A 26,108-nucleotide genomic window follows, 5' to 3' on the forward strand; every position below is an offset into this window, starting at 1 on the left:
GAAGGCGCCTTTAATAATTTTTAAAATTTCAATTACCAACTAACAAACTTTTCTTAATAGAGGTCTATCTATATGGAAAAACTAACATCCAATAAATATGCTTACAGTTGTATGCTCATAAAAATGTGTATATCTACAGAACAGAAAGTTTAAAAGTTATAGAACTGCTGCTGGACATTTTAAAATTCTGTTCTAGTCTCTACACACAAGACTATCAGTACAAGGAGAAAAAGTCCACTCCTCCTCTCCTGCAATGGACCCAGCAATGGACTCTGGCATCCACTTCTTACTGCTGCGTCCCTCCTCAGCATCTGAACAAACTAACCCTCGGCACAAGTCTGTAAGTGGTAACTGTTCAGCGTGGACTCACCTTGGAAGACTTCCTTCGGCTTCTTCTTGTCCAGACTACCACCAGTTTATCTGGTTGCCTGTTAAATTAAAAAAAAAAAAAAAAGTTAAAGTTTAGTTTTAGTACCTTCAAAGGGACTAAAGTGGGCTGGGGTGGCTCCACAGGTGACATGCTTTCTACGAGAGCCCAAGCACCCAGATAAAAGCTGGGTGTGGCACTGTGTCCTGTAACCCAATGCTCAGGGCACAGGGACAGGAGGATCCCAGGAGCCCATCAGCCTGTCAGCCAGGTCAAAATGATGGCTGCAGCTTCAGTGAGAACCCTGAGAAACTAAGATGAGGAATGATAAAGATATCAGGAACTGACCTCTGGCTTCTACACATGAACACACAGGTGAGTGAGTGCATGTGCACAAAGATGCACACACCCCACACACATACACGCAAAAGGACAAGAGTGTCTTCTACTAGATTACACAAAGTAGTTAAGCTTCAAACAGGTCTATATCCAAACACAGTAGATGCCAAATTCAGATATGATCGAGTTGAAATAACTAATATTTCCTCTCGACTTTTCTTAAAAAGTATAGCAAGTTAATTCACTGCAACAAACCAAGGAGAATACAAAACTCAAAATTGACTATAATTTAAAAAGAAAAGCATACATCTATCTCCTCCAAAAATGCTGTACTTTTCCCACATTAACCCTTTTAATTTAGAGAAAATAGGCATTAAAAGGGCACTTCCATAATTTGTCTGTGGGCTACACTACCCTGTATCTTACACACAATGCTTAACAACTTTCAGACATTTTCATTATCATCAAATTACCCTCACAAAAACAATGCTGTGCTGAAAGATACACACAGCACCAACTATAACCTGTACAGGTTGTAAGCAACCTTACAAACTGGCAGAGCCCAGACTGTAACTAAGACCTCACAAGCTCACAGACCTATCCTCTCTATCTTCTGCCAATGGAAATGTGTCTTTAGCTAATACAACTAAGCTCTCCTCCATGCTTCTGGAAAAATAGGAAGACTATTATTATCTGTTAGTTTACTTACACTTTGATTTTCAAAAAGACTTAATTAAAACGTTTCCCACACCAGGCTTGGTGACAAGCCTACAATCCCAGGTGCTCCCCGGAGACTGCGACAGGAGGATTGGAAGCTGAAGCCCAGCCCTGACCAGAGACGCTCCAGCTCCAAAGAAACAGTGAAAAGAGCCCAGAGCATCTGCCTAGCATGCATGAAGACTAGGTTTAATCCTCAGTACAGAAAAGGAAAGTTATGTACTGTATGCATCAAACCATACACAGGATAAGTCAACTGCATACATTACAACCACCCTGCAGAGAAGCAGGAATCCAGAAAAACCATAAAGATAAAGAGAGGAAACATGGAAGTCACAGACAAATGAGTAATAAGTAATTCAACTTCTCGCCAGTAACGACAGTCCCGGAGACAGTGAAGTCAAATCTTCAAGTGCAAGAGGAAACAGCTGCTGCCCTCGAGTTTACATCCAGCCACACCATCACTCAAGCACCATTTAGGACCCGCAAGATGGCACAGCAGGAGAGGGCAACTGCTGCCGGGCCTGACCACCTGAGTTCACTACCCCAAATCCACACGGCAGAGGCAGAGAACTGACTCCCACAAATTATCCCACTCCCACACATGATACAAGTGCGCACACACACACAAAAAAATACACCATACATACATAAGTGTAATAAAAACGATTACACACACACAAAGATGAAGCATTCACAATGTAAAGAGAGAAGATGTATGGAAGCAAAAGAAAGCAAATGCTAATAATGGGTGTTCTTTCTATGGGGCAGAACCTGAACATAATACACACACCAAAAACAAACAAACAAACAAACAAAAAACTTGAAAATGCCAATAATGAAATCTGTTTGAATAAGGATTTATCCAAACAAATATACAATGTTTCTGGTGGCAATAATAAGCAAAGTGATGTAATTCAATTGTGGTGAGTCTTCCCAGAGTGAGATGTTGGGAGCAGTGACCAGGTGATAGGGATGACATTTCTAGAAAACAGCATTCATCTGAGGCTCTGTGCCAACAGAGAACAATAACCTAAACTTAAAAACAAAACCCAAACTCTCCTCTGTCCTCTCTCCCTCCTCTCTCTCCCCAGCGCCCCTCCAGCAGCTGCAGTCTTGATGACCTAGTGAGACCCTACATACATCTATCTGATCATGTGGCCTCTAGTCAGGCAAGGCAACAGTCTCCAATAGGGGTGAAAGAACAGTCTGCCATCGAACTGACTTACCTTCTAGGATAACTAACTCTTAGTACCTCATAAACAGCTTCTCCCCAACCAAGCCCTGAATGCACATTCCTTAGTTCTTAACATCTTCAGGTGTTTGTTACAGGGGAGCCCTGCCTCTACCTCCTCCTTTCCTACCTGATAAACTCTTACCTTTTAGCCTTCTTTGTGAAATTTTGACTATTTCTTATTTCATCTTAACACCTCCATTCACACACACAATGTCCACACACACACACACACACACACACACACACACACACACCAAACCTCAGGCAGAGTTAAAGCCCCTACTAAGTTCTCAGTCAATACCCAAGCCATGTCTCTATTTACATACTTTTTATATAACATAGTATAATTACTTCTATCTCCCCTACTAGACCACACTAACTGAACTTTAACTCAGTATTACTAGCAACTAATAAAAATTTGGTACAAGGTTACAAGGCCCAATGAATGTTCATTACTGAAAAGAATGAACCTAAGTTGCATCCAAGAATATCCAATTGATTAATTATAATTGAAGAGATCTAACAAAAGCCAGTAGTAGTATAAAGCACTTTCTCTGCAGCAGATAGGAACTTCTCAAGAATGTTTATCTTGGCTACACATTAAAACCTCCTGGGAAACTTTTTTAAAATACCAATGCTTATATCCCGCCTTGGAGGATCTAACCTAATGGAGCTAGTGTGTAGAATTTGAACAATTCCACAGGTGATTCCAACAGTGCAGTGACGGCAGTGAACCGCTGACTAACATGAACATGGTTAAACAACCCCACACTTCATGGCTTACAGCATTAGTGATCGTGACGACAAGAGGTCTCTCCTCCACAGTCTTGCACTGCTGTTTGAATTCCACTTTCTCCTAACTAGACCCTGAGACCCCTCCCACTCTCAATCCACTTTAACGCTTCAGGAAAGTGAAGCTTTTTAACAGCGGAAAGCAGGAGGGGCAGTACTCTGCTCACATAAGTGACATATAAGAACACCCACAGAGATAGCTAAACTTTTCCGATTCCAATCCTATCAACACTGTAAATGTCTTGGCTAAGGGACGTGGGTGTAAGTCAGTGGCAGAGTGCTTACCTAGCAGTGCAAGACCCTAGGTTTGAGCCCTAGCACCACGTGATATACACACAGGGAAACACATCTAAATAGAATCTAGTTTTATATTGTCAAGCAGAATGTTCAAAAGTAAGCCATTCTCAATAGAAGTGTACCAACAACAAATGGCTGCCTGTGATTAATATTTTAGTATTCATACTGTGCTCGAAAAGAACCATTAAATATTTACTAATGAACTTCCAGGAGGAAAAGGACATCATTAGAGCTTTCTCCAGCTATCAGAGAGCCTGTATTTATAAAACTTTCTATCAAAAGAAAAGCCAAGAAAACCTGATAGAGCTCAGGTTCCAGAGAGTATCCAGTGATCATGTTTAGTCCAGTAGCAACAGGGTAATCAGCCTTCTAAGACACAGAGGAGGAAGAGGGAGACCTTAAAGGCATTTAAATACAGACCTTGAGATACACACATAAGTGTATGTAGTTGTACTTCTATCTGAAGTGTTTCCCTGGAAATCAAAGTCTTTTGATGTTCTCGTTGGAGCAAATCAGCTTTTGAGGCTAGAATAGACTAGACCAGAAGTTCTAAGCTAGCCTGGGCTGCAGAGTAACACCTTGCCTCAAAACATAAAAACAAGAAAACAAACATTTATCACCTTCTCCCTTACTCTCAGAGACCATGAAAAATGAACAACTTAAATTTTCAGAAAGAGGCTCTGTGTCAAAGCATGGTTCTGACCCTAAATTCTGGAGAAGGAAAGGGGAGTAGAGAAAGAAAGAGAGGGCTATGAAGTCCATATTACAAAGCAGGGAACTCCATCCTTAAACCTGCCCTCGCTTTCCACTGCTGGGTACGAAGGTAAGCTGAAAGAAAATCACTTCCATTTCTATACTCTTCTATGTGTCACATGTATGATGTAAACTTGAAAAGATGTTTGTAAAAATCCAAAACTGGGGCTGGAGAAATGGATCAGCGGTTAAGAGCACTGGCTGATCTTCCAGAGGTTCTGAGTTCAATTCCCAGCACCCACATGGTAGCTCACAACCATCTATAATGGGATCCAATGCGGTGCACAGAGAAACAGCACTCATATACAAAGGTAAATAAATCTTAAAACAAAAACAAAAAAATCCCAAACTGTCACATGAAAATCAGTCACATAACATTCTAAAGCATTGGTTCTCAATGTTCCTAATGCTATGACCCTTTAATACAGTTCCTCATGTTGTGATGACCCCCACCATGAAATTATTTTTGTTGCTACTTCATAACTGTAATTTTGCTACTTTCGCGAATCATAATGTAAATATCTGTGTTTTCTGATGGTCTTAGGTGACCCCTAAGGCTCTTTGACCCTCAAATGGGTTGCTACCCATGGGTTGAGGACCGCTGTTCTAAAAACTTCAAAAGCATTCAACAGATATTTTACTGGGTGCTTACTATGTTCCTAATACTAGGTGGAGCAACAGCAGACAGACCATGGTGCAAGAGACAAGCTAAGCTGACAACCACTGTGAGGCAACTAAAGCCAGCTACCCAGCAGGAGGCACAGTGCTGGGGAAACGCTAAGAAAAGGGGTCTTCAGCAGAAAGGAGTGTGTTCATAACTATCTCAGGAAGCACACACTCCAAAGAACCTGCCCAGCAGCAGAGATGATTTGATTCAGAATTTGTAAAAACTATAATTTCTAATGACACTTTTAATGTAAAACCCAACAACAGATGAGTGACTAATTACAGTATGTCTGCTTAGAAAATTATACAGCAATTAAAAATATTTTCTAAGATCCTAAGCATGTGACAGTGTTTAGGATTTGTGTTAATATAGACTTTAGTTTTCTTCTATGCTATATATTAGAGACACCAAGAGCAAATGTCTTCCAATGAGGTACCAAAACTTGATAACCAAATAATGTGAATATCAATAAGGAATAAACTTTTCTATTTTTTCTACAATGAATAAACATTATTGGTCAAAGTACTGAGAACAAATGAATGTTCAATGCCCAGGCATAACTGGGACAACTTTATTACCCCTCCTAGGCTTGGGGAACAGTTCAGAAGAGTGGAAAGAATATAAGAGCCAGAGGAAATTGGGGGAGAGGTGTGGAATGCTGAACTCAGGACATGATATGGCCAGCACTCTTGAATTCCCAGCAGCTGTAGTTATCTATCTGCACAAGATTGGGCCAGTCACCATCTGCCAAAGAGGAGGGAGGGACCTGTGGGGCTCTACCCTCCACTGATGCTTCATATGCAGCCTGCGTTCGCTGAGGGAGGGGAGACAGTCTTTAGTGGAGGAGTCGCTCTGAGGATCCCCTGCTCCTGTAATAAACCTAGTGAATCTCACTGGACATAACACACACACACTCACACACTCACACATACACATGCACAGATAGATACACACACACAGGCACACACACAGGCACACACACACACACGCCAGCATGAAAGCAGAAATGGGGCTAGTTGAGAAGAGGAAGAGAATTAGCTAAGAAAGCTAATAATATTAAAAGTTATTAGAGAAGGCAAAAACAGAAATACTTTTCTGTACCTTCTACTATGGATTTATATAATTTTATGTTGGGAGTGTTATAAAGAAAGCAGTGAATTACAACATTTTTAAGTTTAGAATCAGGCGAGAAAAAATGAATTTTTTTTTTTTTTTTTTTTTGGTTTTTGGAGACAGGGTTTCTCTGTGTAGCTTTGCTCTTTTCCTGGAACTCACTCTGTAGCCAAGGCTGGCCTTGAACTCCCAGAGATCCGCCTGCCTCTGCCTCCTGAGTGCTGGGATTAAAGGCGTGCGCCACCACCGCCTGGCGAAATTCATTTTTTAATTCCATTGACTTTAAAGAGTCTTCAGACTGAATTTTGTTTTCTAAGCAACAGAAGTGTAAGGAGAAGGGTAGCAATTCTGTCTTCAGTTCACAACATTCCCAAGGTCTAAGAAAAGTTTTTACCAGACCCTACTTGACCCCCAGCATCCTCCCGCCTTCCTCCGAAGCCACTCTACTCCTGAGCCCTTCCTACAGGACTCCAGATAATAGCAGACATACTTTCAGATCACTCATTCTCCTCCATGTCAATTAAAATGCTCACTTTTTCAGAGTCAGTATCTTAAGAGAAAGAAAATGTAAGGAAACTGTTTAAATCTGAGAGACACACATTGATAAAAGATCCTTCAAAGATGGTTCAATACAGAGGAAGGAACCCTGGACTGGGAGGAGATAGGAAACTTTCTTTTCCTAGTTCTGGAACCAAGATACTAAAAGTACTTCTCAATTTCACTGAGGCTATTACCTAATGTATCAAATGTAAAGGGACTATACAAAAACTGAACTAGTTCTAAATACTATGGTTCAGTGACTCCTAACATTAGATAGCACCAAATGGTTAAATGATTGATGATTTAAAAGAGAAATGAGAAATATAGGACAGGATAAAGGATTTGTATTTCTCTAACAATCCTGAATTAGCTAACTAACATTACTGTCTTAGTTAGGATTTCTATTGCTGCGACGAAACACCATGACCCAAAAGCAAGTTGGGAAGGAGAGGGTATACTTGGCTTACACTTCCACATTGCAGTCCATCACTGCAGGAAGCCAGGACAGGAACACAAACATGGCAGGAACCTGGAGGCAGGAGCTGATGCAGAGGCCATGGAGGGGTACTATTTGCTGGCTTGCTCCCCATGGCTTGCTCAGCCTGCTTCTACAGAACTCAGGACCACCAGCCGGGGATGGCCCCACCCACCATGAGCTGGGCCCTCTTCTAAGAACATTTGCTCTATAGCTGGATCTGGCAGAGGCGTTTTCTCAGCTGAGGTTCCTCCCTTTCAGATGACTCTACTTTGTGTCAAGTTGGCATAAGACTAGCCAGCACCCATGTCACATGACTCACAATGACCTGTTACTCCATCTGCAGGGGGTCCAAAGCCTCTAGCCAACATGAGCACCTGTGCTCGTGTGCGCGCACACGCGTGTGAGCACACACACACACAAATAAGTAAATAAATAAATAAATAAATAAATAAATAAACAAACAAACCTCTTTTTAAAGTAAAATTTTATTAGGTTAGGCTATTTGTATTTCTGGGTATAGATATGTACTACGGACACCTACCTACATTTAAAAAAACTCAGTAAAGCACATCTCCCTCCTCCACCTGCCTCTCTGGCAATATAATAGCTGTTATCTTGTAGAAGCTTACATTTCAAAGCACTGAGACCAAAATGTAACCCAATCTTTTTCACTAATATGAAATCAATGTTTCCAAGGATAAAAGAACTCAAATTTATATTGAAGTCTCTGAGCTATTTAAAAATAGAGAAACCTAAGTTATGAAACTATGAAACAAGAAAAATAAGAAAGCTTTAGAACATGAAAAGTGCACATTCCTCTTAGAGTCCAGGAACCACTTAAAATGATTAATAACGAACTTAATGTGCATAGGCACTTCCTGACACAACCAGCTTACTCTGTAGAAAGAGTCCTGAGCCATATCAGGACATTTCATGGCGGGGTGCTATGGACACTGAACAAGAGGAGGACAATTATCTTATCACAGAGACTCTGACTTTACTATTTCTCAGTAATAGCTTTTACTCTTCGGTAGGCACATCCGCCTCCGACTGCACTACACTACACTACACAACTAGTTAATACACTCCCTCTATGCTTCCTTCACAAGTTACTTAGCAAGCTACAGTAATTCAACAGGAGAAAATGCATACAAACACAAAGCACATCGTATAAACAAGCATCTAGGTATAACTTCCATTCTGTACAAATCAATGACAGTCCTAACATTAAAAGTGTAAAAGATCTTTGCACAAGTAGAAATACATTTTTAAAATATATTTTGCACTATATTATTTTTTTAAAGTATCTTAGAGTGACTACTTGTGGCTAAAAGTATTGAACTGATGAAATACATGATATCTCTGGCTGACCCTTTTTCTAGAACTATTTAAGACTAGGAGCACTCATACTGAAGAAATTTAGTTTGGCATAAGTGAGCCAAATATATTTTGACAAACCTTCATAAAGTACACTACTCAGTAGCACAAAACATTTAGTTTTTCCAATCTAAAGAGATAATCCATACAGTGAGTCATTGCTATGTATGTATGAAATACAGCTCTCCTGGATAATACCTTATTGTTACTATACGAGCCACATGGACTATTTCCTTTAACTTAGCATATTTCTTACTATTCATTTCCTGGTCCTGTTGGAATGAACATCACATGTCACTAAAACAGAAATCAGTATTCTGGGGGTATGTGCCCAATTCCCTAAATAGATACAAGTAGAAACAAAGAATACATCATCTAACCACATCCTTCAAGATAATCATACAATTCACCCCAATCTACTCTGAAAGTGATGCTTTTATCTGACCGTCTTAATTCTGATTTTAAGGCTCTAGAGAGATTTCCTTAGGGGGAAAAGGCATTCAAAAAGAATGCATTGAGAAGGAAACAGGGAATAAGATAAAAAAAAAAAAAATAGTCATACGAAGACAGAATGATCTGGGTTAAATTCCAATTCACCTTCTGCTTGTACCATCTAGGCCCCAAGAGGCTTCGCACTTGTGAAATAAGAGCCTCACGGGACCAATGTAAAAATATGTTCAAATAACACATGAGAATACTAATATCTGTGTTGGTGGCATGTGAGACTTGTTCCAACAGGCACAGGAAATAAAGAATATGTAAAATGCTAAATTAGAGGAATCACTATGGGCAGCACTATAAAACAATAAAGAAAGCAGGCGTATTATTTGGGAGATCTGTATTTCATACACACACAGCAATGACTCATTGTGCTTCTTGACTCAGCAATATTTTTATATTAGAAAATTAGGAAGACATTGGCAGTAGAGGAAGAAGAACATGCAAGGATGTCCACATAAGTGCACACACAATACACCCATATAGACACACACATGCAAAAAGAAACATATAAACCATTTATAGTTTCAAATGAAACAGTGTGTGAGAAGACCAAGAGTGGGGAATAGAGAGAGAAGGGGAAAGGAGGGAAGAAAGAAGGAATATGGCATTCTCTCAGAAACAGAGGGTGGGCAACCAGCTACTCCACGCACATGTTCCATATTGTCTCCATCTTCAATGTGAACAGCCAAGGATCACTAAGAAAATCCTAATATAAAAGGCAAGATGCTATTTTAAAAAATTTTAAAAGACAGAAAGAAAGAAAAGAGGAACTTGACGAAGCTGAGACAATATAACCAGTATGCTGAGAGAGATATAAACAACATTACAGGCATGAGGAAGGTAAGAGAAGGAGCCGTAGGGATGGTACTGTAGGTACAGTGCTTGCCACACAAGGCCAGGGTCTGAGTTGAGACCCCAGAACCCACATAAAAGGCCAGCTACAGGCCTGTCATGCCAACACTGGGAGGCGGAGATAGCAGGGTCTGGAGGACGTGCTGGTCAGTCAATCTAGCCAATTGGTGAGCTCTACGTTCAGTGAGACCTTGTCTCAAAAAGTAAGGTGGGAAGCAATACAGGAAGATATCCAACATTGACCTCTGACCTCCACACATGTGCACAGGGGAGCATACACCTACACACACCTGTGCATACACTCACACACATAAAGTAATAAAAAGAAAAATAAAAGAGCAATGTTTAATGAAAAAGAACACCCTAAAAATTATGGGGTTTTTTGGTTTTGTTTTGTTTTTAACTAAGAAAGCATGACATGAAGAGCTGGAAGAAGATGATACGAAAAACTTTCAGAACTACAATGAAATAGGTTTTTTTTTTCCCAAAAGAAAAAAAATTAAGTAAATATGGAAGGTAAAAATATCTGACTGACCTCGAATATATCAGAGAATAAGAGGTCCTCAGTTGTCACTTGTGCCACAGACCTACATAAAAACTATTCCAAACTAGACCAGGACACAGGGAGGCCCAGGCAGAACTGGCCGGGCACACCCATGACAAGCTCAGAGTATGAATGTGGACACTCAGCCGGCAGATTGTCCCTTGAGAGGAGTGAGAACCCGGGTTGCTTCCAAGCACATTCACAGCTGCTAACAACCGTCTGCGGCTCCAGTTCCAGGGGACCCAATGCCCTCTCTGGCCTCCCTGGGCACTGCACACAGGTGGTGCCCAGACACACCTGAGGGCAAAACACTCATGCATAAAGTGCATGGGGGAGGGAGAGTCAGGAAAAAGACTGCTAGAAAACTGCAGGAAAATACATCTGACAAAATCCAATACCTACTCATGATTACAACAAACCCTTACAGCTAACCAGGTACATAAAGTAACTTTACTTGATTAAAAATAATATATAAAACACACACACACACACACACACACACACACACACACACACACACACACACACACCACAGCTGGCATCATACTCAATAGATAAGATCAAGAATAAGGTAAGGAAAGGCAGGCAGATAGATCTCTGTGAGTTCGAGGCCAGCCTGTTCTACAGAGAGAGTTCCAGCACAGCCAGGGTTACATAGTGAGACCCTGTCTTGAAAAACCAAAAACAAAACAAAACAAACCAAAGAAACAAACAAATAAAACAAGGAGTAATTTTTGGCCAGGCGGTGGTGGCGCACACCTTTAGTCCCAGCACTTGGGAGGCAGAGGCAGGCGGATCTCTGTGTTTGAGGTCAGCCTGGTCTACAGACTGAATTCCAGGACAGCCAGGGCTACACAGAGAAACCCCTGTCCGCGGGGGAGAAAAAAAAGAGTTAGGCAAGGCTGTCCCCTCCACTACTTTCCTACGCCGCAGGAAGGACTGGGAATACAGGACAATGGACCTAAGGACATGACAGGCAACCATCAGCAGGCGGCGGTCAGTGGGCTCTTGACCCCACCACACCGTCAACCAGGCCAGCAGTGGACCGCGGTCAAGTTTCTGTACAAAAGCAGGATTTTAGGGTGCTGTCCAAAATAGTCACGGAATTTTGCCTCAGAGTTTTAAAAATAGACAAATTGGGCCTAAATTGCAAATTTAAAATTAAAGATCTTTAGTGAAAGAGAAATATTAAAGGACCTCTAACAGAGAAACATGCCGAGTGCTCTGAGTCAGTAAAGCCACCTCGAAACTGAAGCCATCTCTATATGTCAGTTCCCTTCTATAAACATAATTTATTTCTTTTCTTCTTAAACTATGCCACAAATTATTTTTTTTTAATTCAGGAAGAATCAGGAATAGAGATGAATGTCAAACTATAAGCCACTTTGTACCATAACAATAATTCAAGTGCACACGCAGCAATGAATGAATCTCTAGTGATAACACAAAACCAACAGGAAAGCAAGTGAAGAGTGAGACTCTGTCAGCAATGACTGATGTAACTTGTCGTCCTGGACTGGCTCCTGGAGGAGACAAAGGACAGCGCTCAAAGCGCTGGTGAATCTGAATAAAGTCTGGAGCTTAGCTGATGCACCAGCAACTGTTTCATTTTGACAATGTGCCGCCACGATAATGTGCGGTTATGTATATAATGGCAAAAGAGACAGGGCAAAGAACGCACTCAAACACTCTACACTAGCTTTTAACTTCTGAAAAATCTACAGTTATCCCAAATTTGAAGAAAACACACATACCATGGCCAAGTGGAATGTGTTCTATGTACTCGAGGCTGGTTCTACATTCAACAGTTAGCTATTGAGGAGCTTGGCAAAGTAGTTCATACATATAAACTCAGCGCATTCAGCAGGCTGAGGCAGAAAAGTTGCCTAAGTTGGAAGCCAGACTGGACAAACTAAAGAAGAAAAGTAGTAATTGTGTCACTACATATAGGAAAAGTGATAAAATCTAACACCTTTCCATGATCACAACTCTCAGGAATAAAGGGAAATTTTCTCAACTTAGTGAAGAACACCTATAAAAATCTACACCTTACAGAAATGAGGGAGACACCTTGTAAAAAGTAGTTCTTACTTGGGGAAACACATTGTTTCACTAATTTACAGTTACCTGTGCTTCAAATTAAAGAGAAGCACAGATTCTGAGACTAGAATCAGAAGACTAGACTAATGAAAAGATTAATTAGAAGTTAAGATACGTATATCATTTCCAAGAATCATTCCGCAAAAGTGCAGACAGTAACTTCACATGCAGAAGCCTGGCAGACCACGCTTTAATCAAGTTATAGAAATGAACATCAGCAGTAGGTGTTCAACCATGTGACTTTCGACATGCATACATCACTCTCACACTCTTAACAAGAACTTAACGCCTGAACCTAGTCATAAAGAAATAATATAGAAACCCAAACCAGGATTAAAGAACTCTAAGAGACTGAAACAAACAAAACAACAGTACCAACAACAAAACAGTGACAGCTAAGTGTAATACATGACCCTGGATTGGTCTAAAAAAACTTGTTTTCTAAACAGAATTACTCGAATAACTGAGAAATTAGGATTAGGTCCATAAATTAACTAATACCACTATGTAGATGTTAATTCCCTAATTATTGTTGATGGCAGAGTTTATTGATGAATTTTAATTGGAAACATGGGATATTTAAACTAGAGAATGGGACAGGTACAAACCTCCAAAATTTTCTTAGTTCTGTGGTAGTTTTAACATATGTTCATACTTTTTTTCATACTTCCAATAAATGAAACAAAACTCCTCTCGAGTCCACGTGGGATTTAGTGACGGGGTTTTAATGACTATCGTATGGAAGGGCATAGTTTAGCTTTACAGCAGGGAAGCTCTGTGAATCAGGGTCAGAGGTCAGTGTCTAGAAGTCTACCTGTAGATGAGAGCAGACGGTTGGTGGAAGGAAGCATAAAGGTACACTGAGGCCTGCTGCAGAGGCTCCCCAACCTTCTGGTTTTCAGGGGCAATTTCTTCATAGACTCCCCGGTCCCCAAGCCAAAAGAAACACCTAACCATTCTGCCTGTTCACATCAGGACCAAACAACCTAAGAAGGACAGAAGCTTACTTACATTGGCAATGGACAACTTCTCAAACCCGGTCATCATATTGCCACTGCTTCCCGTGTCCTGGTCCACGCAGACTCCCTGCTTTTCTTTCACACACAGCTACTAAAACCCCTGCTTCGCAAAAACACAGCCTCACTGAAAGGAGTGAGGCAATCCAGCCTGCCCGCTGAACTTAGGGGTCAGAAAGACTGCTCAGCAGGCAAAGGTGTTTGCCACCAAGCCCAACAACCGGAGCTTAATCCCAAAACACACACAACAGAAGAACTGTGGGGGACCCAACACAGCTTGACCACACGGGCTTAGAGGCCCAGACACAGATTCTATGCAGGCAACACCCAGACCCAGGAAAAGCCATAAGCTGACACACACACACACACACACACACACACCCCGCACCCAGGGAGGGCCTACATCTAAGGAGAAGTACCTGACATTCCAAACACTGCAACCATTAGGTAAGGTTAAATAAGATGGCCATATGTCCCTGAGTCTAGCACACACCTATTTTTGTTTTACAGATATACCCCTAGACAAATGTCAGCCAATCAGGGTCCTGAACCCTAGAAATCCCCTCATCCCAACCTCTGCTATGATTTAAAAAAAAAAAAAAAAACCACCCGGCCTGGGATCAGGGCTCTCTGCTCTCACCTCTGCATTGGACAGAGTGACCAAGCTCATTTTTAAGCATCTCTTTGGTACTCCCTCTGAGTTCAGGCAGTCCCCTGGGGGCTGGTACCATAGGGAACCAAAGTGAACATAAAGTGCATTTGCAAGGAGAAAGAGAAAAGGGAAGAGGAGCAGAGCAGTGATAGGTCTAGATGTACTTGGAAACACAGCCACAATGTTAGAACTTGACAAGTTCACAACTTCAATGAAATAAAACCCCACCCTTATCAACCTCTCAACCTCTCTGCTTATATGGAAGAAAATCACTAGAATCTGTCTTTAAGTCAATGAACTTGACCAAATGCTTATATTAATTCTGACAGGTATACAGGTAGCAAAGAAATACAGTGAATCCCACACTTTTTCATAAAGAAAAATCACCAATTAGCTGAACCATAGCAGGAAAATTCTAAACCTTAATTTGTACACATTTCTGGATTATCAACAGAAATCGCCCAGAATCCAGCAAAGGTTTCCTTAATTAAGCTTTTTGCTTTTTTATTTTATTTTTTATAAAATGCAGAAAAGAATAAAATGCAGGCGCTGTAACACCTAACTTCACACAGCACCATCCCTGATGTAAGGGACGGGGAACTAGGCCTGTCTGCAAAGCACTCAGTGGTGCAGACTAGGGCATCCCACCAATGGTGACAGGAAGATGTCAGTCACACTGACCAGTGTGCAGCCCCTTACTGGCTTGTGGCCAGTGAGTGAGCAAAATGGGGGCTAATAAAATTGAAGAACTAAAGTCATAATTCTACTTAATTTAAATTTAGATTAAAAATAACCACATACAACTATTTACTCCTGTGCTGGCTAACACAACTAGATTTCTACTAAATGTTGGTTCTTCCAGATTTTCCACGCTGCACCCTTAGTTTAAACTAGATGACAGAAAATTCAGATCCTCAACCATATTATCTTAAAGGAATTTCAATTAAGACCAGCAGAAACATTACCAATTTAACAGCAATTCTTTTTTTTCCTCTCCACTGGGGTCTCACTATGTAGCCCAGGCCTGTTCTCTCTCCAAGTCACAGTGTTTCTGCCTCAGCCTCCTGAGTGCTAAGACTATGGGTCTACGCCACCACACCGAGTTCCATGGCTTTTTCCCTCTGAGGGAGAGGTGGGTTCATAATAAAAACCCTCTCTAGGTTAAGCCCATGAGTTTCTCTTTTGGCCATAAACCTGCTAAATCTAGGGTGCAGTGAGTTTCTCTCCAGGGCCTAGCAATACCAGTTCTGCTCCTGTCTAGAGCTCTAAGTTAGTCAACATAGCTACTCTAAGTTCTTAAGCTGACAAACTCTGACATAGGCAGGGATGGACCTTTACAATATCTTTGAATCAAGGCTAATGTTTATACTTTTTTAAACTTAGAAGTGTTTTAAAATAGCAAGACCAGAACAGCAAAGTTTTCAATAAGCCAAACTTAATCTTTGTTTGGGAATCTTTAATTCCCAAGACCAATAAGCCAAAGAAAATCTTTAGGTGCCTATTGGCCCAACTTCCCAGAAGGACCACACTGAGAGTATGGAGCCCTGGGCTTCTGTAGTAATCTCACCTGCACCTCACACTCAGCTCAACCCCTTTAAGACACCACGCAAAACTCCTGATGCACAATATCAACAACCTTATTGAGTGTTTGGTTCAAACTGTTTGTGCCATTTCCCCAGCACACTGGACTATTTATCAACTGTACAGTGAGCTACTTCAGTGACTCTTTGTTGAAATTTCCTACAAAATTAGAGCACAGTTCTAGAAATGTCAAATTTTAAGTTCTCTGAGCATTTTAACTGCAAAACTAATATAAGACCAAACTAAACACTAAGAGTGGAACTTCTTCACATAATCCCTTAAAATCTAATCCCATAATCCTTTTAAAAATAAGCAAACCAAGATTTAGTGGAATATAAGAAAGTTACACAAAACAGATACAATTTACTCCCTGGCTTCTTTTTTAATCATGACAGAAAAAAATTTTTTTCAAAAACACTACTATAGGGGTGGAGAGATGGCTCAGTAGTTAAGAACAAGTATTGTTCTTGCAGAGGATCTGAGTTCGATTCCCAAGACCCACACCAGGTATCTCACAACTGCTTCTAACTCTAGCTCAAGGGGTTGCCTCTAGTCTCAGGCACATGAACATATACAGACACGCATATACACATAAATAAATGATAATAAATTTTTAAAAACGACTACTGTAAGGAACTAGAGCTTAGGCTGGTATAAAGCTCAATAGTAGTGCCCTCGCTGCTTAAGGCCCTGGAGGAGGAGCAACAGAGGAAACAAGAGGAAAGGAAGGAAGAAGACGCTCCAGTGTGTCACTGTTACAGGACACACACAATGACAAATTATTCTACTCTTAAGGAATTAAGCTCATGTATCGGCCCTACACTTACTTGAAACGATTACTAAAGAAAAAGTTATAACACTATATAAATTGATTTTGCTCCAGAAACAAAAACAAGAACTTCCTCTTTCCAAACAAACGCCAACATATTACCAAAACACCTCCTTTCGGCTCAACACTCCAGGCTCCCTGGTTTACTATTTGGTCTCTCTAAGTCTTCAGCACCAATTCATTTTTGTTTACAATGCTTAATGTTTAGGTTACATTTTCTTCTTGCTGTCTCCAGCCTGACCGTCAGATAGGGACAGAAAGACCATGGTAACTTACTGAACACACACTAAGTCAGACGCCATCCTAACCCTTCAGTGTTATTTCACCAGCCTCCCAAACAGCTCTGTCCTAGAACATGGATCGCATCCCCACTTTGGAAAGCAGGTGCTAGGAGATTACTTGTTCATGCTCACACTGCCAGGAAATCACACAATTGGTACATACACAGAACTGAATCCTCCCCAAAGCTGTTTCAAAGCCTTGGGTTCCATTTCCGCAGTTACTCTAAGATGCAGAGCAGAAATCAATGAACTTTTTGTTTTTCTGTCCTACAGCTACTTTGTGTTTTGTTGTTTAGTTTGGGTGGTTTTTTTGTTTGTTTTTGTTTTGTTTTGTTGAAACAGGGTTTCACTCTGTAACCTAGGCTGGCCTCAAACTCCTTCTGCCTCAGCCTCATGGTGTTAAGATTACTAGTGTAAGCCACTGTGCCCAGAGAAACTTTTTCTTAAAGGGCCAGATGGTGAAAACTTTAAACTGCAGCTAGCCAGTCTAGGGGCAATGACTGAACTCTCATTATAGTACAAAAGGATCCACAGACAAACATGAAAGAATTTACATGGCTGTACTTGAACAGCTAGAGGCAGCTGGACTCAGGCAGGCCAGAGTTAAACATTTTGATAAACACAGCTATGACCAATCTTGGCAAAAAAAGGCTCCATTATGTGTCTTAAATGACCAATAACAATTGAATTTTGTGAAGCTGTACTTGACAGTGGATAAGCATTTAAAATCTGAATAAAGCATTACAAGTATCAATTCCAGGTTTTAAGTCACTCTGAAGATCACTATCATACAATCAGAAACAAGTTAGCAGCTTCAAGGCCGTTAGTAAGTAACTCATCGGTAGAAGCACCTGCCACAAGCCTGGATGCCTGGCTTGTTCCCCAGATCACAATGGGGAGAGAACTGACTCCCAATGGTGTACACACACACACACACAGAGAGAGAGAGAGAGAGAGAGAGAGAGAGACAGAGAGACAGAGAGACAGAGAGACAGAGAGACAGAGAAGAGACAGAGAGACAGAGACAGAGAGAGAATAGTTGGATTTTTTTCAAGAAATAAGGTGTACGAGTCACATGACTTACAACACAAAAAGGAATAAAAACTCTGCAGACAATGGCACCCGGTCCTCCTTTGCCCAGTCTCTCTCCCTCACAGTAAGAACCTCCCTGTCCTAACCATTTCTCCTCCCGCTATTCTTGGTAACATCAAGAACCTTAACAAGAATCTGTCCCACATTTTAGACTCTAAATTTCCTGACCACCAGAAGAAAAAACAAAATGTCTCTCTACAGGGCAAACAGGTACAGGGGGTTCTTTTCCGATCCTTTTCTCCGTTCCATCTCTGTCACCAGCTCTTAACTGCCACACTTTAATAGTTACAGCCACAATGAGGGCAGGGCACCTCCAAGGTGCAGGAGCAGACTTGTTCAAATACAGAAGGGAACTGTTCTTAAATTTAAAAAAAAACACACACACACATGCTTCCATTTTAAGATGCATCAAATTGATGGCAAGTACATCAGGGATGTGTGCTCATGATATAACACTGATGACCATCTGCGCCAAGGGGACAGGCACCGGGCCTTCCAGGAGTGTCCACCACATCCTCCAGAAGCTGAGCATCCCACTGATTCCTACCTTCCTCTTCGGCCTGACTCCCTCTGATACCTCCACCCAACAATTCTTCAGCGTCCTTAAGCTCTGTAAACTGTAATCCTCACCTTCCAGCAGTTCCCTCACCTTCCAGGCCTTCCTTTCATCCTTTTCCAGCCTCCGTCTACCGGTTCATAGCCATAGCCACTTCCACACCTACTCTCAATTCTCTTGTCCCTCTCTCCCTAGGCTGGACATTCCTGACAAAAGCGTTGGCTAAGCCAACTCTGAAACTAACTGGATTGAGATATGCAGTCTCGGTGTTTGTTTGCATCCCTCTAAATTCCAAACCAAGTGGACAGGACCCTTAACAGCAGCAACCCTGTTTCCCCAGCCCACCCATTCTCACCTTGACAATTTCACACCACTTCCCTCCTCAGATACTCCACAGCTGTTGGTAGTTCCGAATTCCACCCTAAGAAGGGGCTCCTGCGCCCCCTAAGAAGAGGCTCCCGCCCCTCATTGAGCCCAGCAGTGCCCCTCAACAGTGCTCTTCTCTCTGCTTCTGCTTGCTGGGCAGCCTCGACACCTGTGTGTGCGCTAGGACGCGTGCCCGCTTACAGTCTCTCCATGTTAACCTCTCGCAGCACAGTATCACGCTTTCCTTGTCCAGCAACCATTTCCCAAGCATGCTGGAACCCCCAGGGAAAAACAGACATTTAACTTTGCAGCAGAAACTCTCTACCAGCCTCACCTGAACTCACTTCCTTCCCTGTAATCCAGTGTTGTGAAGCTTTCATCCCCCAAATGCCCCCGAAATCAGTCTCCAGTGCCAACCTGTCAAATCCAAGGCTGTTCTGCTCACCCTCTTAGCAACAGTGGATGAAGCAATACTTCCGTTTTGGCTTTCTCTGTCTGAGCTCTAGGAAAACACACTCTCCTAATGCCCCTCTACTCCACTGCGCCTGCTTCAATCCCCAAATGTGGCAGGGTCTCAGCTCCAGACCTCAACTCTCTCCTCAATCTGGATGAAAGCCACAGGAAATTTCCCACAGTCCCACAGTTGTATTACATACGTAGAGGCCCCACCCTCTTTTCTCCCATGGGTGAGACCCTTACAAATTAACTAATTAAGATCTTGATCCAAATGTCTCAAACTTCAAGAAACTTCAAACGGGGGGGGGGGGGGGGGGGGGGACAAACTGACTGATTTCTCCCTCACACCAAACCTTTTCCTCATGTGCTCCATTCCGCTAGTCCCTGCTCACCTACCACCCTCACTTGCTCAGCCTACCAGCATGTTCTAGCCACTATACTTTCTACATACTTATTCCAAGCTGCACTAGCATACCATGTGTCAAACTCACTGAATTCTGCACTTAGACAAAAGTATTTCACCATGTGTAAAAAGAGTAATTTACACCTTACTCTAGTAAGATGTGTTTACACAAACAGCCATTTCTCCATAGAGCCACCAAAATAGAGAAATAAATACAGGCCTTTACCATTGCTCCTCATTACCTCCTAGAACAGCACCACATACTTGAGTCACGGGACATGGAGGAACCAAGCCGGTACTGACCTGGCTAGCTTTCACAGCATTGGAGGGGTCTAAGCATGACACCAAGATGAAAGCATTCAATGGTCTTGGCCCCGGCTGTGAACCACAAGCTACAATAATGAATGGCCTGGCGAGACATGTCCACTAGGACAAAACTGACTCAAATGATATGGGAATAAGCAGTCACTTTCTGATGGCATTTAAAGGCCAATGCCACAAAACAGAACCCAAGCCTGGTTCACTAACTGGGACTAAAACCTGTGGCTGACTAGGTCAGAGGCCCTAGGGAGCCTAATACTATGACTCTGTTCTGGTTTGCTTTCTGTTGCTGTGATAAAACACTGACCAAAAGTAACTCAATGAAGATAGAAATTTGGCTTACAGATTATAGCCCATCATTGAGGAAAGCCTAGACAGGAACTCCAGGCAAGAATCTGAAGGAAGGAACTAAAGCAGAAATCATGCAGCTTACTGCCTTGCTCCAGTCTCACATTTAGCTACCCTTCCTATACAGTCCAGGCCCGCCTGCCTGGACTATGACCTGGACTATGACCGCCCACAGAGGGCTGGGCCCTCCTACATCAATGAGCAATCAAGAAAAAAGGCCCATGGCATATCCACAGGCCAATTTGATGGAGGCAATTCTTTAACTGAGTTTCCCTCTTCCAGGTTCACTACCAAGACTAGCTATCATATGCTGCTAAATTAACATAGCAGTAAAATGATCACTAAGTTATTGTCCTGCTCATAAATCAGTGCATCTCTCAGGCATCAAAAGAGAAGCTTCTTTTTGCAGGAGATGATGATTAATAAAAAAAAAAACCCACAACTAATCAAAATGAAGAGAACAATAGACTGTAGTATGCTCAGCTCTACATGGGACATCTACATCAAACACACACACACACACACACACACACACACACACACACACACACACACAGCTCAGGGATCATCACAGAAGAGGGGCAGAAACACTGTAAGAGCCACAGGTAGTAGACATCTACAGAAAAACATTACAGCATGATAGAGCTGCTACAGCTACACACACAAATTCAAAGTGGCTGTGGCTTCCTGCGTAAGAGCTGCACAAGATCAAGCCAATCAAAACCCCAGGGAAAAGGCTCATGAAGTCTTATCCCTGTCTACAGCATTACTGCCAATGCTGCTAGCAGAGCGAGAAAGACAGTTTTCTTCGGGTATTCAGCGCCTGAGAGGCTCCATTCCAATAGATGGGCCTATATCCCTTCACATACAGGCCATACTAAGTGTACTCAGCGGGTTTTAAAAACAAAGAGCACATGAAGTTGGGAGAGAAAAGTGGTGGGTAGGTAGGGTAGGAATTGGAAGAGGGGGGAATGGGATAGATTTGATCAAAACACACACAAGTATATATAAAACTGTCAAACAATAAAATAAAAAAAAATTAGAAAAGGGGAGGGGGGGCAAGAAATGCAAAGAGGCAGGAAGATCACGGGTTTGAGGCCAGCCTGGGACATAAACAGACCACACACACACACACACACACACACACACACACACACACACACACACACACACACATTTTATTACCACTGGTTAATAAAGAAGCTGCTTTGGCCTATAGCAAGGCAGGTTAGAGCTAGGCGGGAAATCTAAGCAGAGATACAGGAGAAGGGCAGAGTCAGAAGCAGACTTCAGTCAGCCACCAGAGGAGCAAGATGTATTAGAACAAAGGTAAAGCCATGAGACACGTGAGCAATAGGCCAAACAGTTTGTAATTAACAGAACAAAAGGGGTGGAGAGAGAGAGGAGGAGAAGGGCTGTGGGAGAGAGAGTTGGGGAGAGGTAGAGCATGCGCCCTTGAGCCATTTCTCACCACCATTATACCATATGGCCTAGTGTGGCTTCCAAAGTGACATTCCAGCTTCTACGTTTACTGATGGCAGAGTGTATTCTGCAAAGTATTCAAGACAATATTTTGAAAATGTAAAGCAGATTAAATCTCCCAATCTTCCAATGGTTTCACACCACACTTTTAAACAAGGCTCTCACACCTGCCCCTTTTAGCACTCTTCACAATTCTCCAGACACACCTTTCCAGGTGCCCCCAAAACTGCACCACACGATTCCAATTAATTTGTTTTTCTTTTCCAAACTTAACTCAAAAGGTCTTTACATCAGGTTCCGGTAAAACTGTATCCCTCTATTATTAGTCAACACAGAAATGCCCACTTGAGCCACCCAGAGAAGCTGGCCTGAAACAAATACTCCTTGATATAATTTGGCTTTTATAAATGAAACCTAATACTTAAAGTGTGTTTAGCCTTCTGTGTCCAATGAGAAAACTAAGTTGTTATCAGAGCAGTATCAAACTTAAACAGTGAGAAGAACTCGTTTTTATTTTTCAAGTCCTAAGGTGAAAAGGGTTGGAAAGATGAAGAGTTCCTTTCAAGGACACACATACATCTCTTCCTACTTCTTGAATTTCATTCCATATTTAAAGTGGAAATGACAGGGCTGGGGAGAGAGCTCAGCTGTTGAAGTGACTGTCATACAAGCATGTGAACCTGAGTTCAGTCCTCAAAACCCACATAAGAAATTCCAGATCTGGGAAGGCAGGGACAGATGGTTCCCCAGGGCTCAATGGCCAGCCAGTCTAGCCTAATCCACAAGTTCTCAAAAAAACAGCAACAAAAACAAGGTGGATAACACCTGAAGAACAATAATCATAATCGAGGTTGACCTTGGGCCTCCACCCATGTACACACACACACACACACACACACACACACACATTTTAGAGGATAGGGAGATGGCTCAGTAACATGCCTACCATGCATGAACATTAACCTGAGTTTCCGCCCTTAACACCCCCATAAAAAAGCCAAGTGTGATGGCACATCTGTAACTCTAGCACTGGGACAGCTAGGGGGGCACATCTGTAATTTAGCCTGGAACAGGTGTGGGGGCACATCTGTAACTCTAATCCTGTGACAGGTGTGGAGCACATCTGTAACTCTAATCCTGTGACAGGTGTGGAGCACATCTGTAACTCTAGTCCTGTGACAGGTGTGGAGCACATCTGTAACTCTAATCCTGTGACAGGTGTGGAGCACATCTGTAACTCTAATCCTGTGACAGGTGTGGAGCACATCTGTAACTCTAATCCTGTGACAGGTGTGGAGCACATCTGTAACTCTAGCCCTGGGACAGGTGTGGAGCACATCTGTAACTCTAGTCCTGGGACAGGTGTGGAGCACATCTGTAACTCTAGCACTGGGACAGGTATGGAGCACATCTGTAACTCTAGCACTGGGACAGATGTAGGGGCACATCTGTAACTCTAGCACTGGGACAGATGTAGGGGCACATCTGTAACTCTAGCACTGGGACAGATGTAGGGGCACATCTGTAACTCTAATCCTGTGACAGGTGTGGAGCACATCTGTAACTCTAGCCCTGGAACAGATGTGGGGGCACATCTGTAACTCTAGCCCTGGGACAGATGTAGGGGCACATCTGTAACTCTAGCCCTGGAACAGATGTGGAGGCACATCTGTAACTCTAGCACTGGGACAGATGTAGGGGCACATCTGTAACTAGCACTGGGATAGATGTGGAGGCACATCTGCAACTCTAGCACTGGGGCAGATGTGGGGGCACATCTGTAACTAGCACTGGGGCAGATGTAGGGGCACATCTGTAACTAGCACTGGGATAGATGTGGAGGCACATCTGTAACTCTAGCACTGGGGCAGATGTGGGGGCACATCTGTAACTAGCATTGGGGCAGATGTGGGGCACATCTGTAACTCTAGCACTGGGGCAGATGTGGGGGCACATCTGTAACTCTAGCCCTGGGACAGGGGAAAGGGATGGAGATAATATAATCGCCGTGCTCCATGGCCAGCTAGTCTGTTTTGTGAGCTCTGGGCTTAGTGATAGACCCGTTCTCATAAAACCACCAGCCTCCTCAGGAACGCTCACACATGTGCACACACATCCACATGTACACGTGCACACATATACAATCATGCATTCATACATATATATATATATATACACAAAAAGAAAATTTTAATCAGTCATATTTATAAGAAACAAGAAAATGAATTTGTATATGACATTGAAAATAAAGAACAATAAATGTTTGACTCTAGGACTCTAGAGAACAGCTTTTGATTACTCTTTGGTCCTCCAAAGTAAGAAGTAGATGAACTATAAACCCATAGATAAAATGCTGTTCACATATAGAGATGATGGAGAGAAATATACACAAAGTATGTGTTCATACATAATAGTTCATGTCAGATATTAAAGAGCTCTCACCAGAGTTTAATTCTTCAGCCTAGATAAATTAACACCCTGTCTATACTCTGCCAACTTTAAACAGTTTCCTTGAGCACCTGTGTAACCATGCATAAGAACTCATACAGAGAGGGTGCCCTTCAGAAGTCCACAGGTGTGCAGGCAGCTAAAGAACACAACAGGAAGTAAGAGGAACATGACAGCAAAGTCACTGCTTTCAAACTCATTTCCAATGGCCAATCTTGCCCAGAGGTCGATCACCTAAACCAAGATTAATAACTGAATGACCCGGGACCACAGTGAAAGAGGGCAAACCCCCACCATCTCCAGATCACTGTTCCTCTATGTGGTAATCAAGGTGTGGCAAGGAGAAGGCAGGGATGCTGTTCTCTCAGACAAGCAGAGGTCCTTCTGTTTTCAGTTCCTGACCTAAGTCCCAGTAGCAATCCACTACACTCTCAGAGTCTGGTACTGGACCCTGTTGAGAACAGCTGATCACAAGTCAGAGCAAAGGCCCAGCACTTTGAAAGGTCAATAAAGAGAAAGGAAGCTGAGAGAACAGAAAGCCCAGAACTTTGCCCTACAGAATCCAGTCTGGTCAAGGGTGAAGTCCTGCATCTGCTTGTGGACTAGCCCTGCAGAACAGATGGGCTCATTTTACACTCATCCTCCTCTGTCAGGTACATACCCTGTGGGCATGACCAGAGAACACAGGAAATGCTTCTCCACTCCTTAGTCACAGAAATATCCTCCTTTGGAAAGTGTACCCTAGATTCCCATTAACCTCTTCCATCAACACATTGTGCCTTTCCTGAAGCCCATCCCACCTACTACCTTCATTCTAGTGATTTGCAAATACTTGCAGAAGACAGTTTATTTTTCATGTACTTTACCTTAGAGTCAAGAATGGTCCTGAAAGTATTGATCTTAAAATATCGTTCCTTAAATTGTATACACCATGGATTTTGTTAAAAGGTAGATTGTAATTTGGTGGATCTGGTTCCTGGGTATTGCAAATGCTTGAGTCTCCGGAAGATTTTTAAGTAGCAAAGTTCTAAAAAGCAACGGCACCTACATACACAGATGACCACCCCACAAAGCACAGTCATAATGGAATATCGCTTTTCTTTGTACAGTTTATTCTTTCTTTAATTTACAACATACTTTTCTTCTTTTCCTCTCCACAGCTATAATTCATCTTTCATGCCACTTGCTTTTTTAAATAAATAAATTTATTTATTTTACATCCTGGCCTCAGTTTCCTCTATCTCCTCCCCTCCCACTCCTTCCCCCAACCTCCCTCTGTTCCAACTCCCCAATCTACCTCTCCTCCGTTTCTGTTTAGGAAAGGGAAGGTCTTCCATGAGTATCAACAAAACATGGCATATCAAGTTGTAGTTAAACTACGTACCTCCCCATGTATTAAAGCTGGGTAAGGTGACCCAGTATGAGGAGTGGGGTCCCCAAAGCCTGTAAAAGAGTTGGAGACAGCCCCTGTTCCTGCTGTTGGGAGTCCCACAAGAGGACCAGGCTACACAACCGTCACACACACAGAGTGCCCAGGTCAGTCCCATGCAGGTTCCTGGGTGTCGGTTCAGTCTCTGTGAGCCCCTGAGCCCAGGCTAGTTGA

The 26,108-nt window shown here is 42.4% G+C and overlaps 1 protein-coding gene across 50 annotated transcripts in view; it reads right to left on the minus strand.

Annotated features, from left to right (window-relative positions):
* Ehbp1 (EH domain binding protein 1) overlaps positions 1 to 26,108 on the minus strand; it is a 342,848-nt gene that overhangs the window by 263,845 nt on the left and 52,895 nt on the right. For all 50 annotated transcript variants that reach the window (XM_076546102.1, XM_076546096.1, XM_076546100.1 and 47 more), the window contains one exon: positions 371 to 428. In XM_076546102.1, coding sequence (XP_076402217.1) covers positions 371 to 428 — 58 coding nt within the window. The remainder of the gene's footprint in view (positions 1 to 370; positions 429 to 26,108) is intronic.

Source organism: Peromyscus maniculatus, chromosome 10 (assembly GCF_049852395.1).
Source record: "Peromyscus maniculatus bairdii isolate BWxNUB_F1_BW_parent chromosome 10, HU_Pman_BW_mat_3.1, whole genome shotgun sequence".
NCBI lineage: Eukaryota > Metazoa > Chordata > Mammalia > Rodentia > Cricetidae > Peromyscus > Peromyscus maniculatus.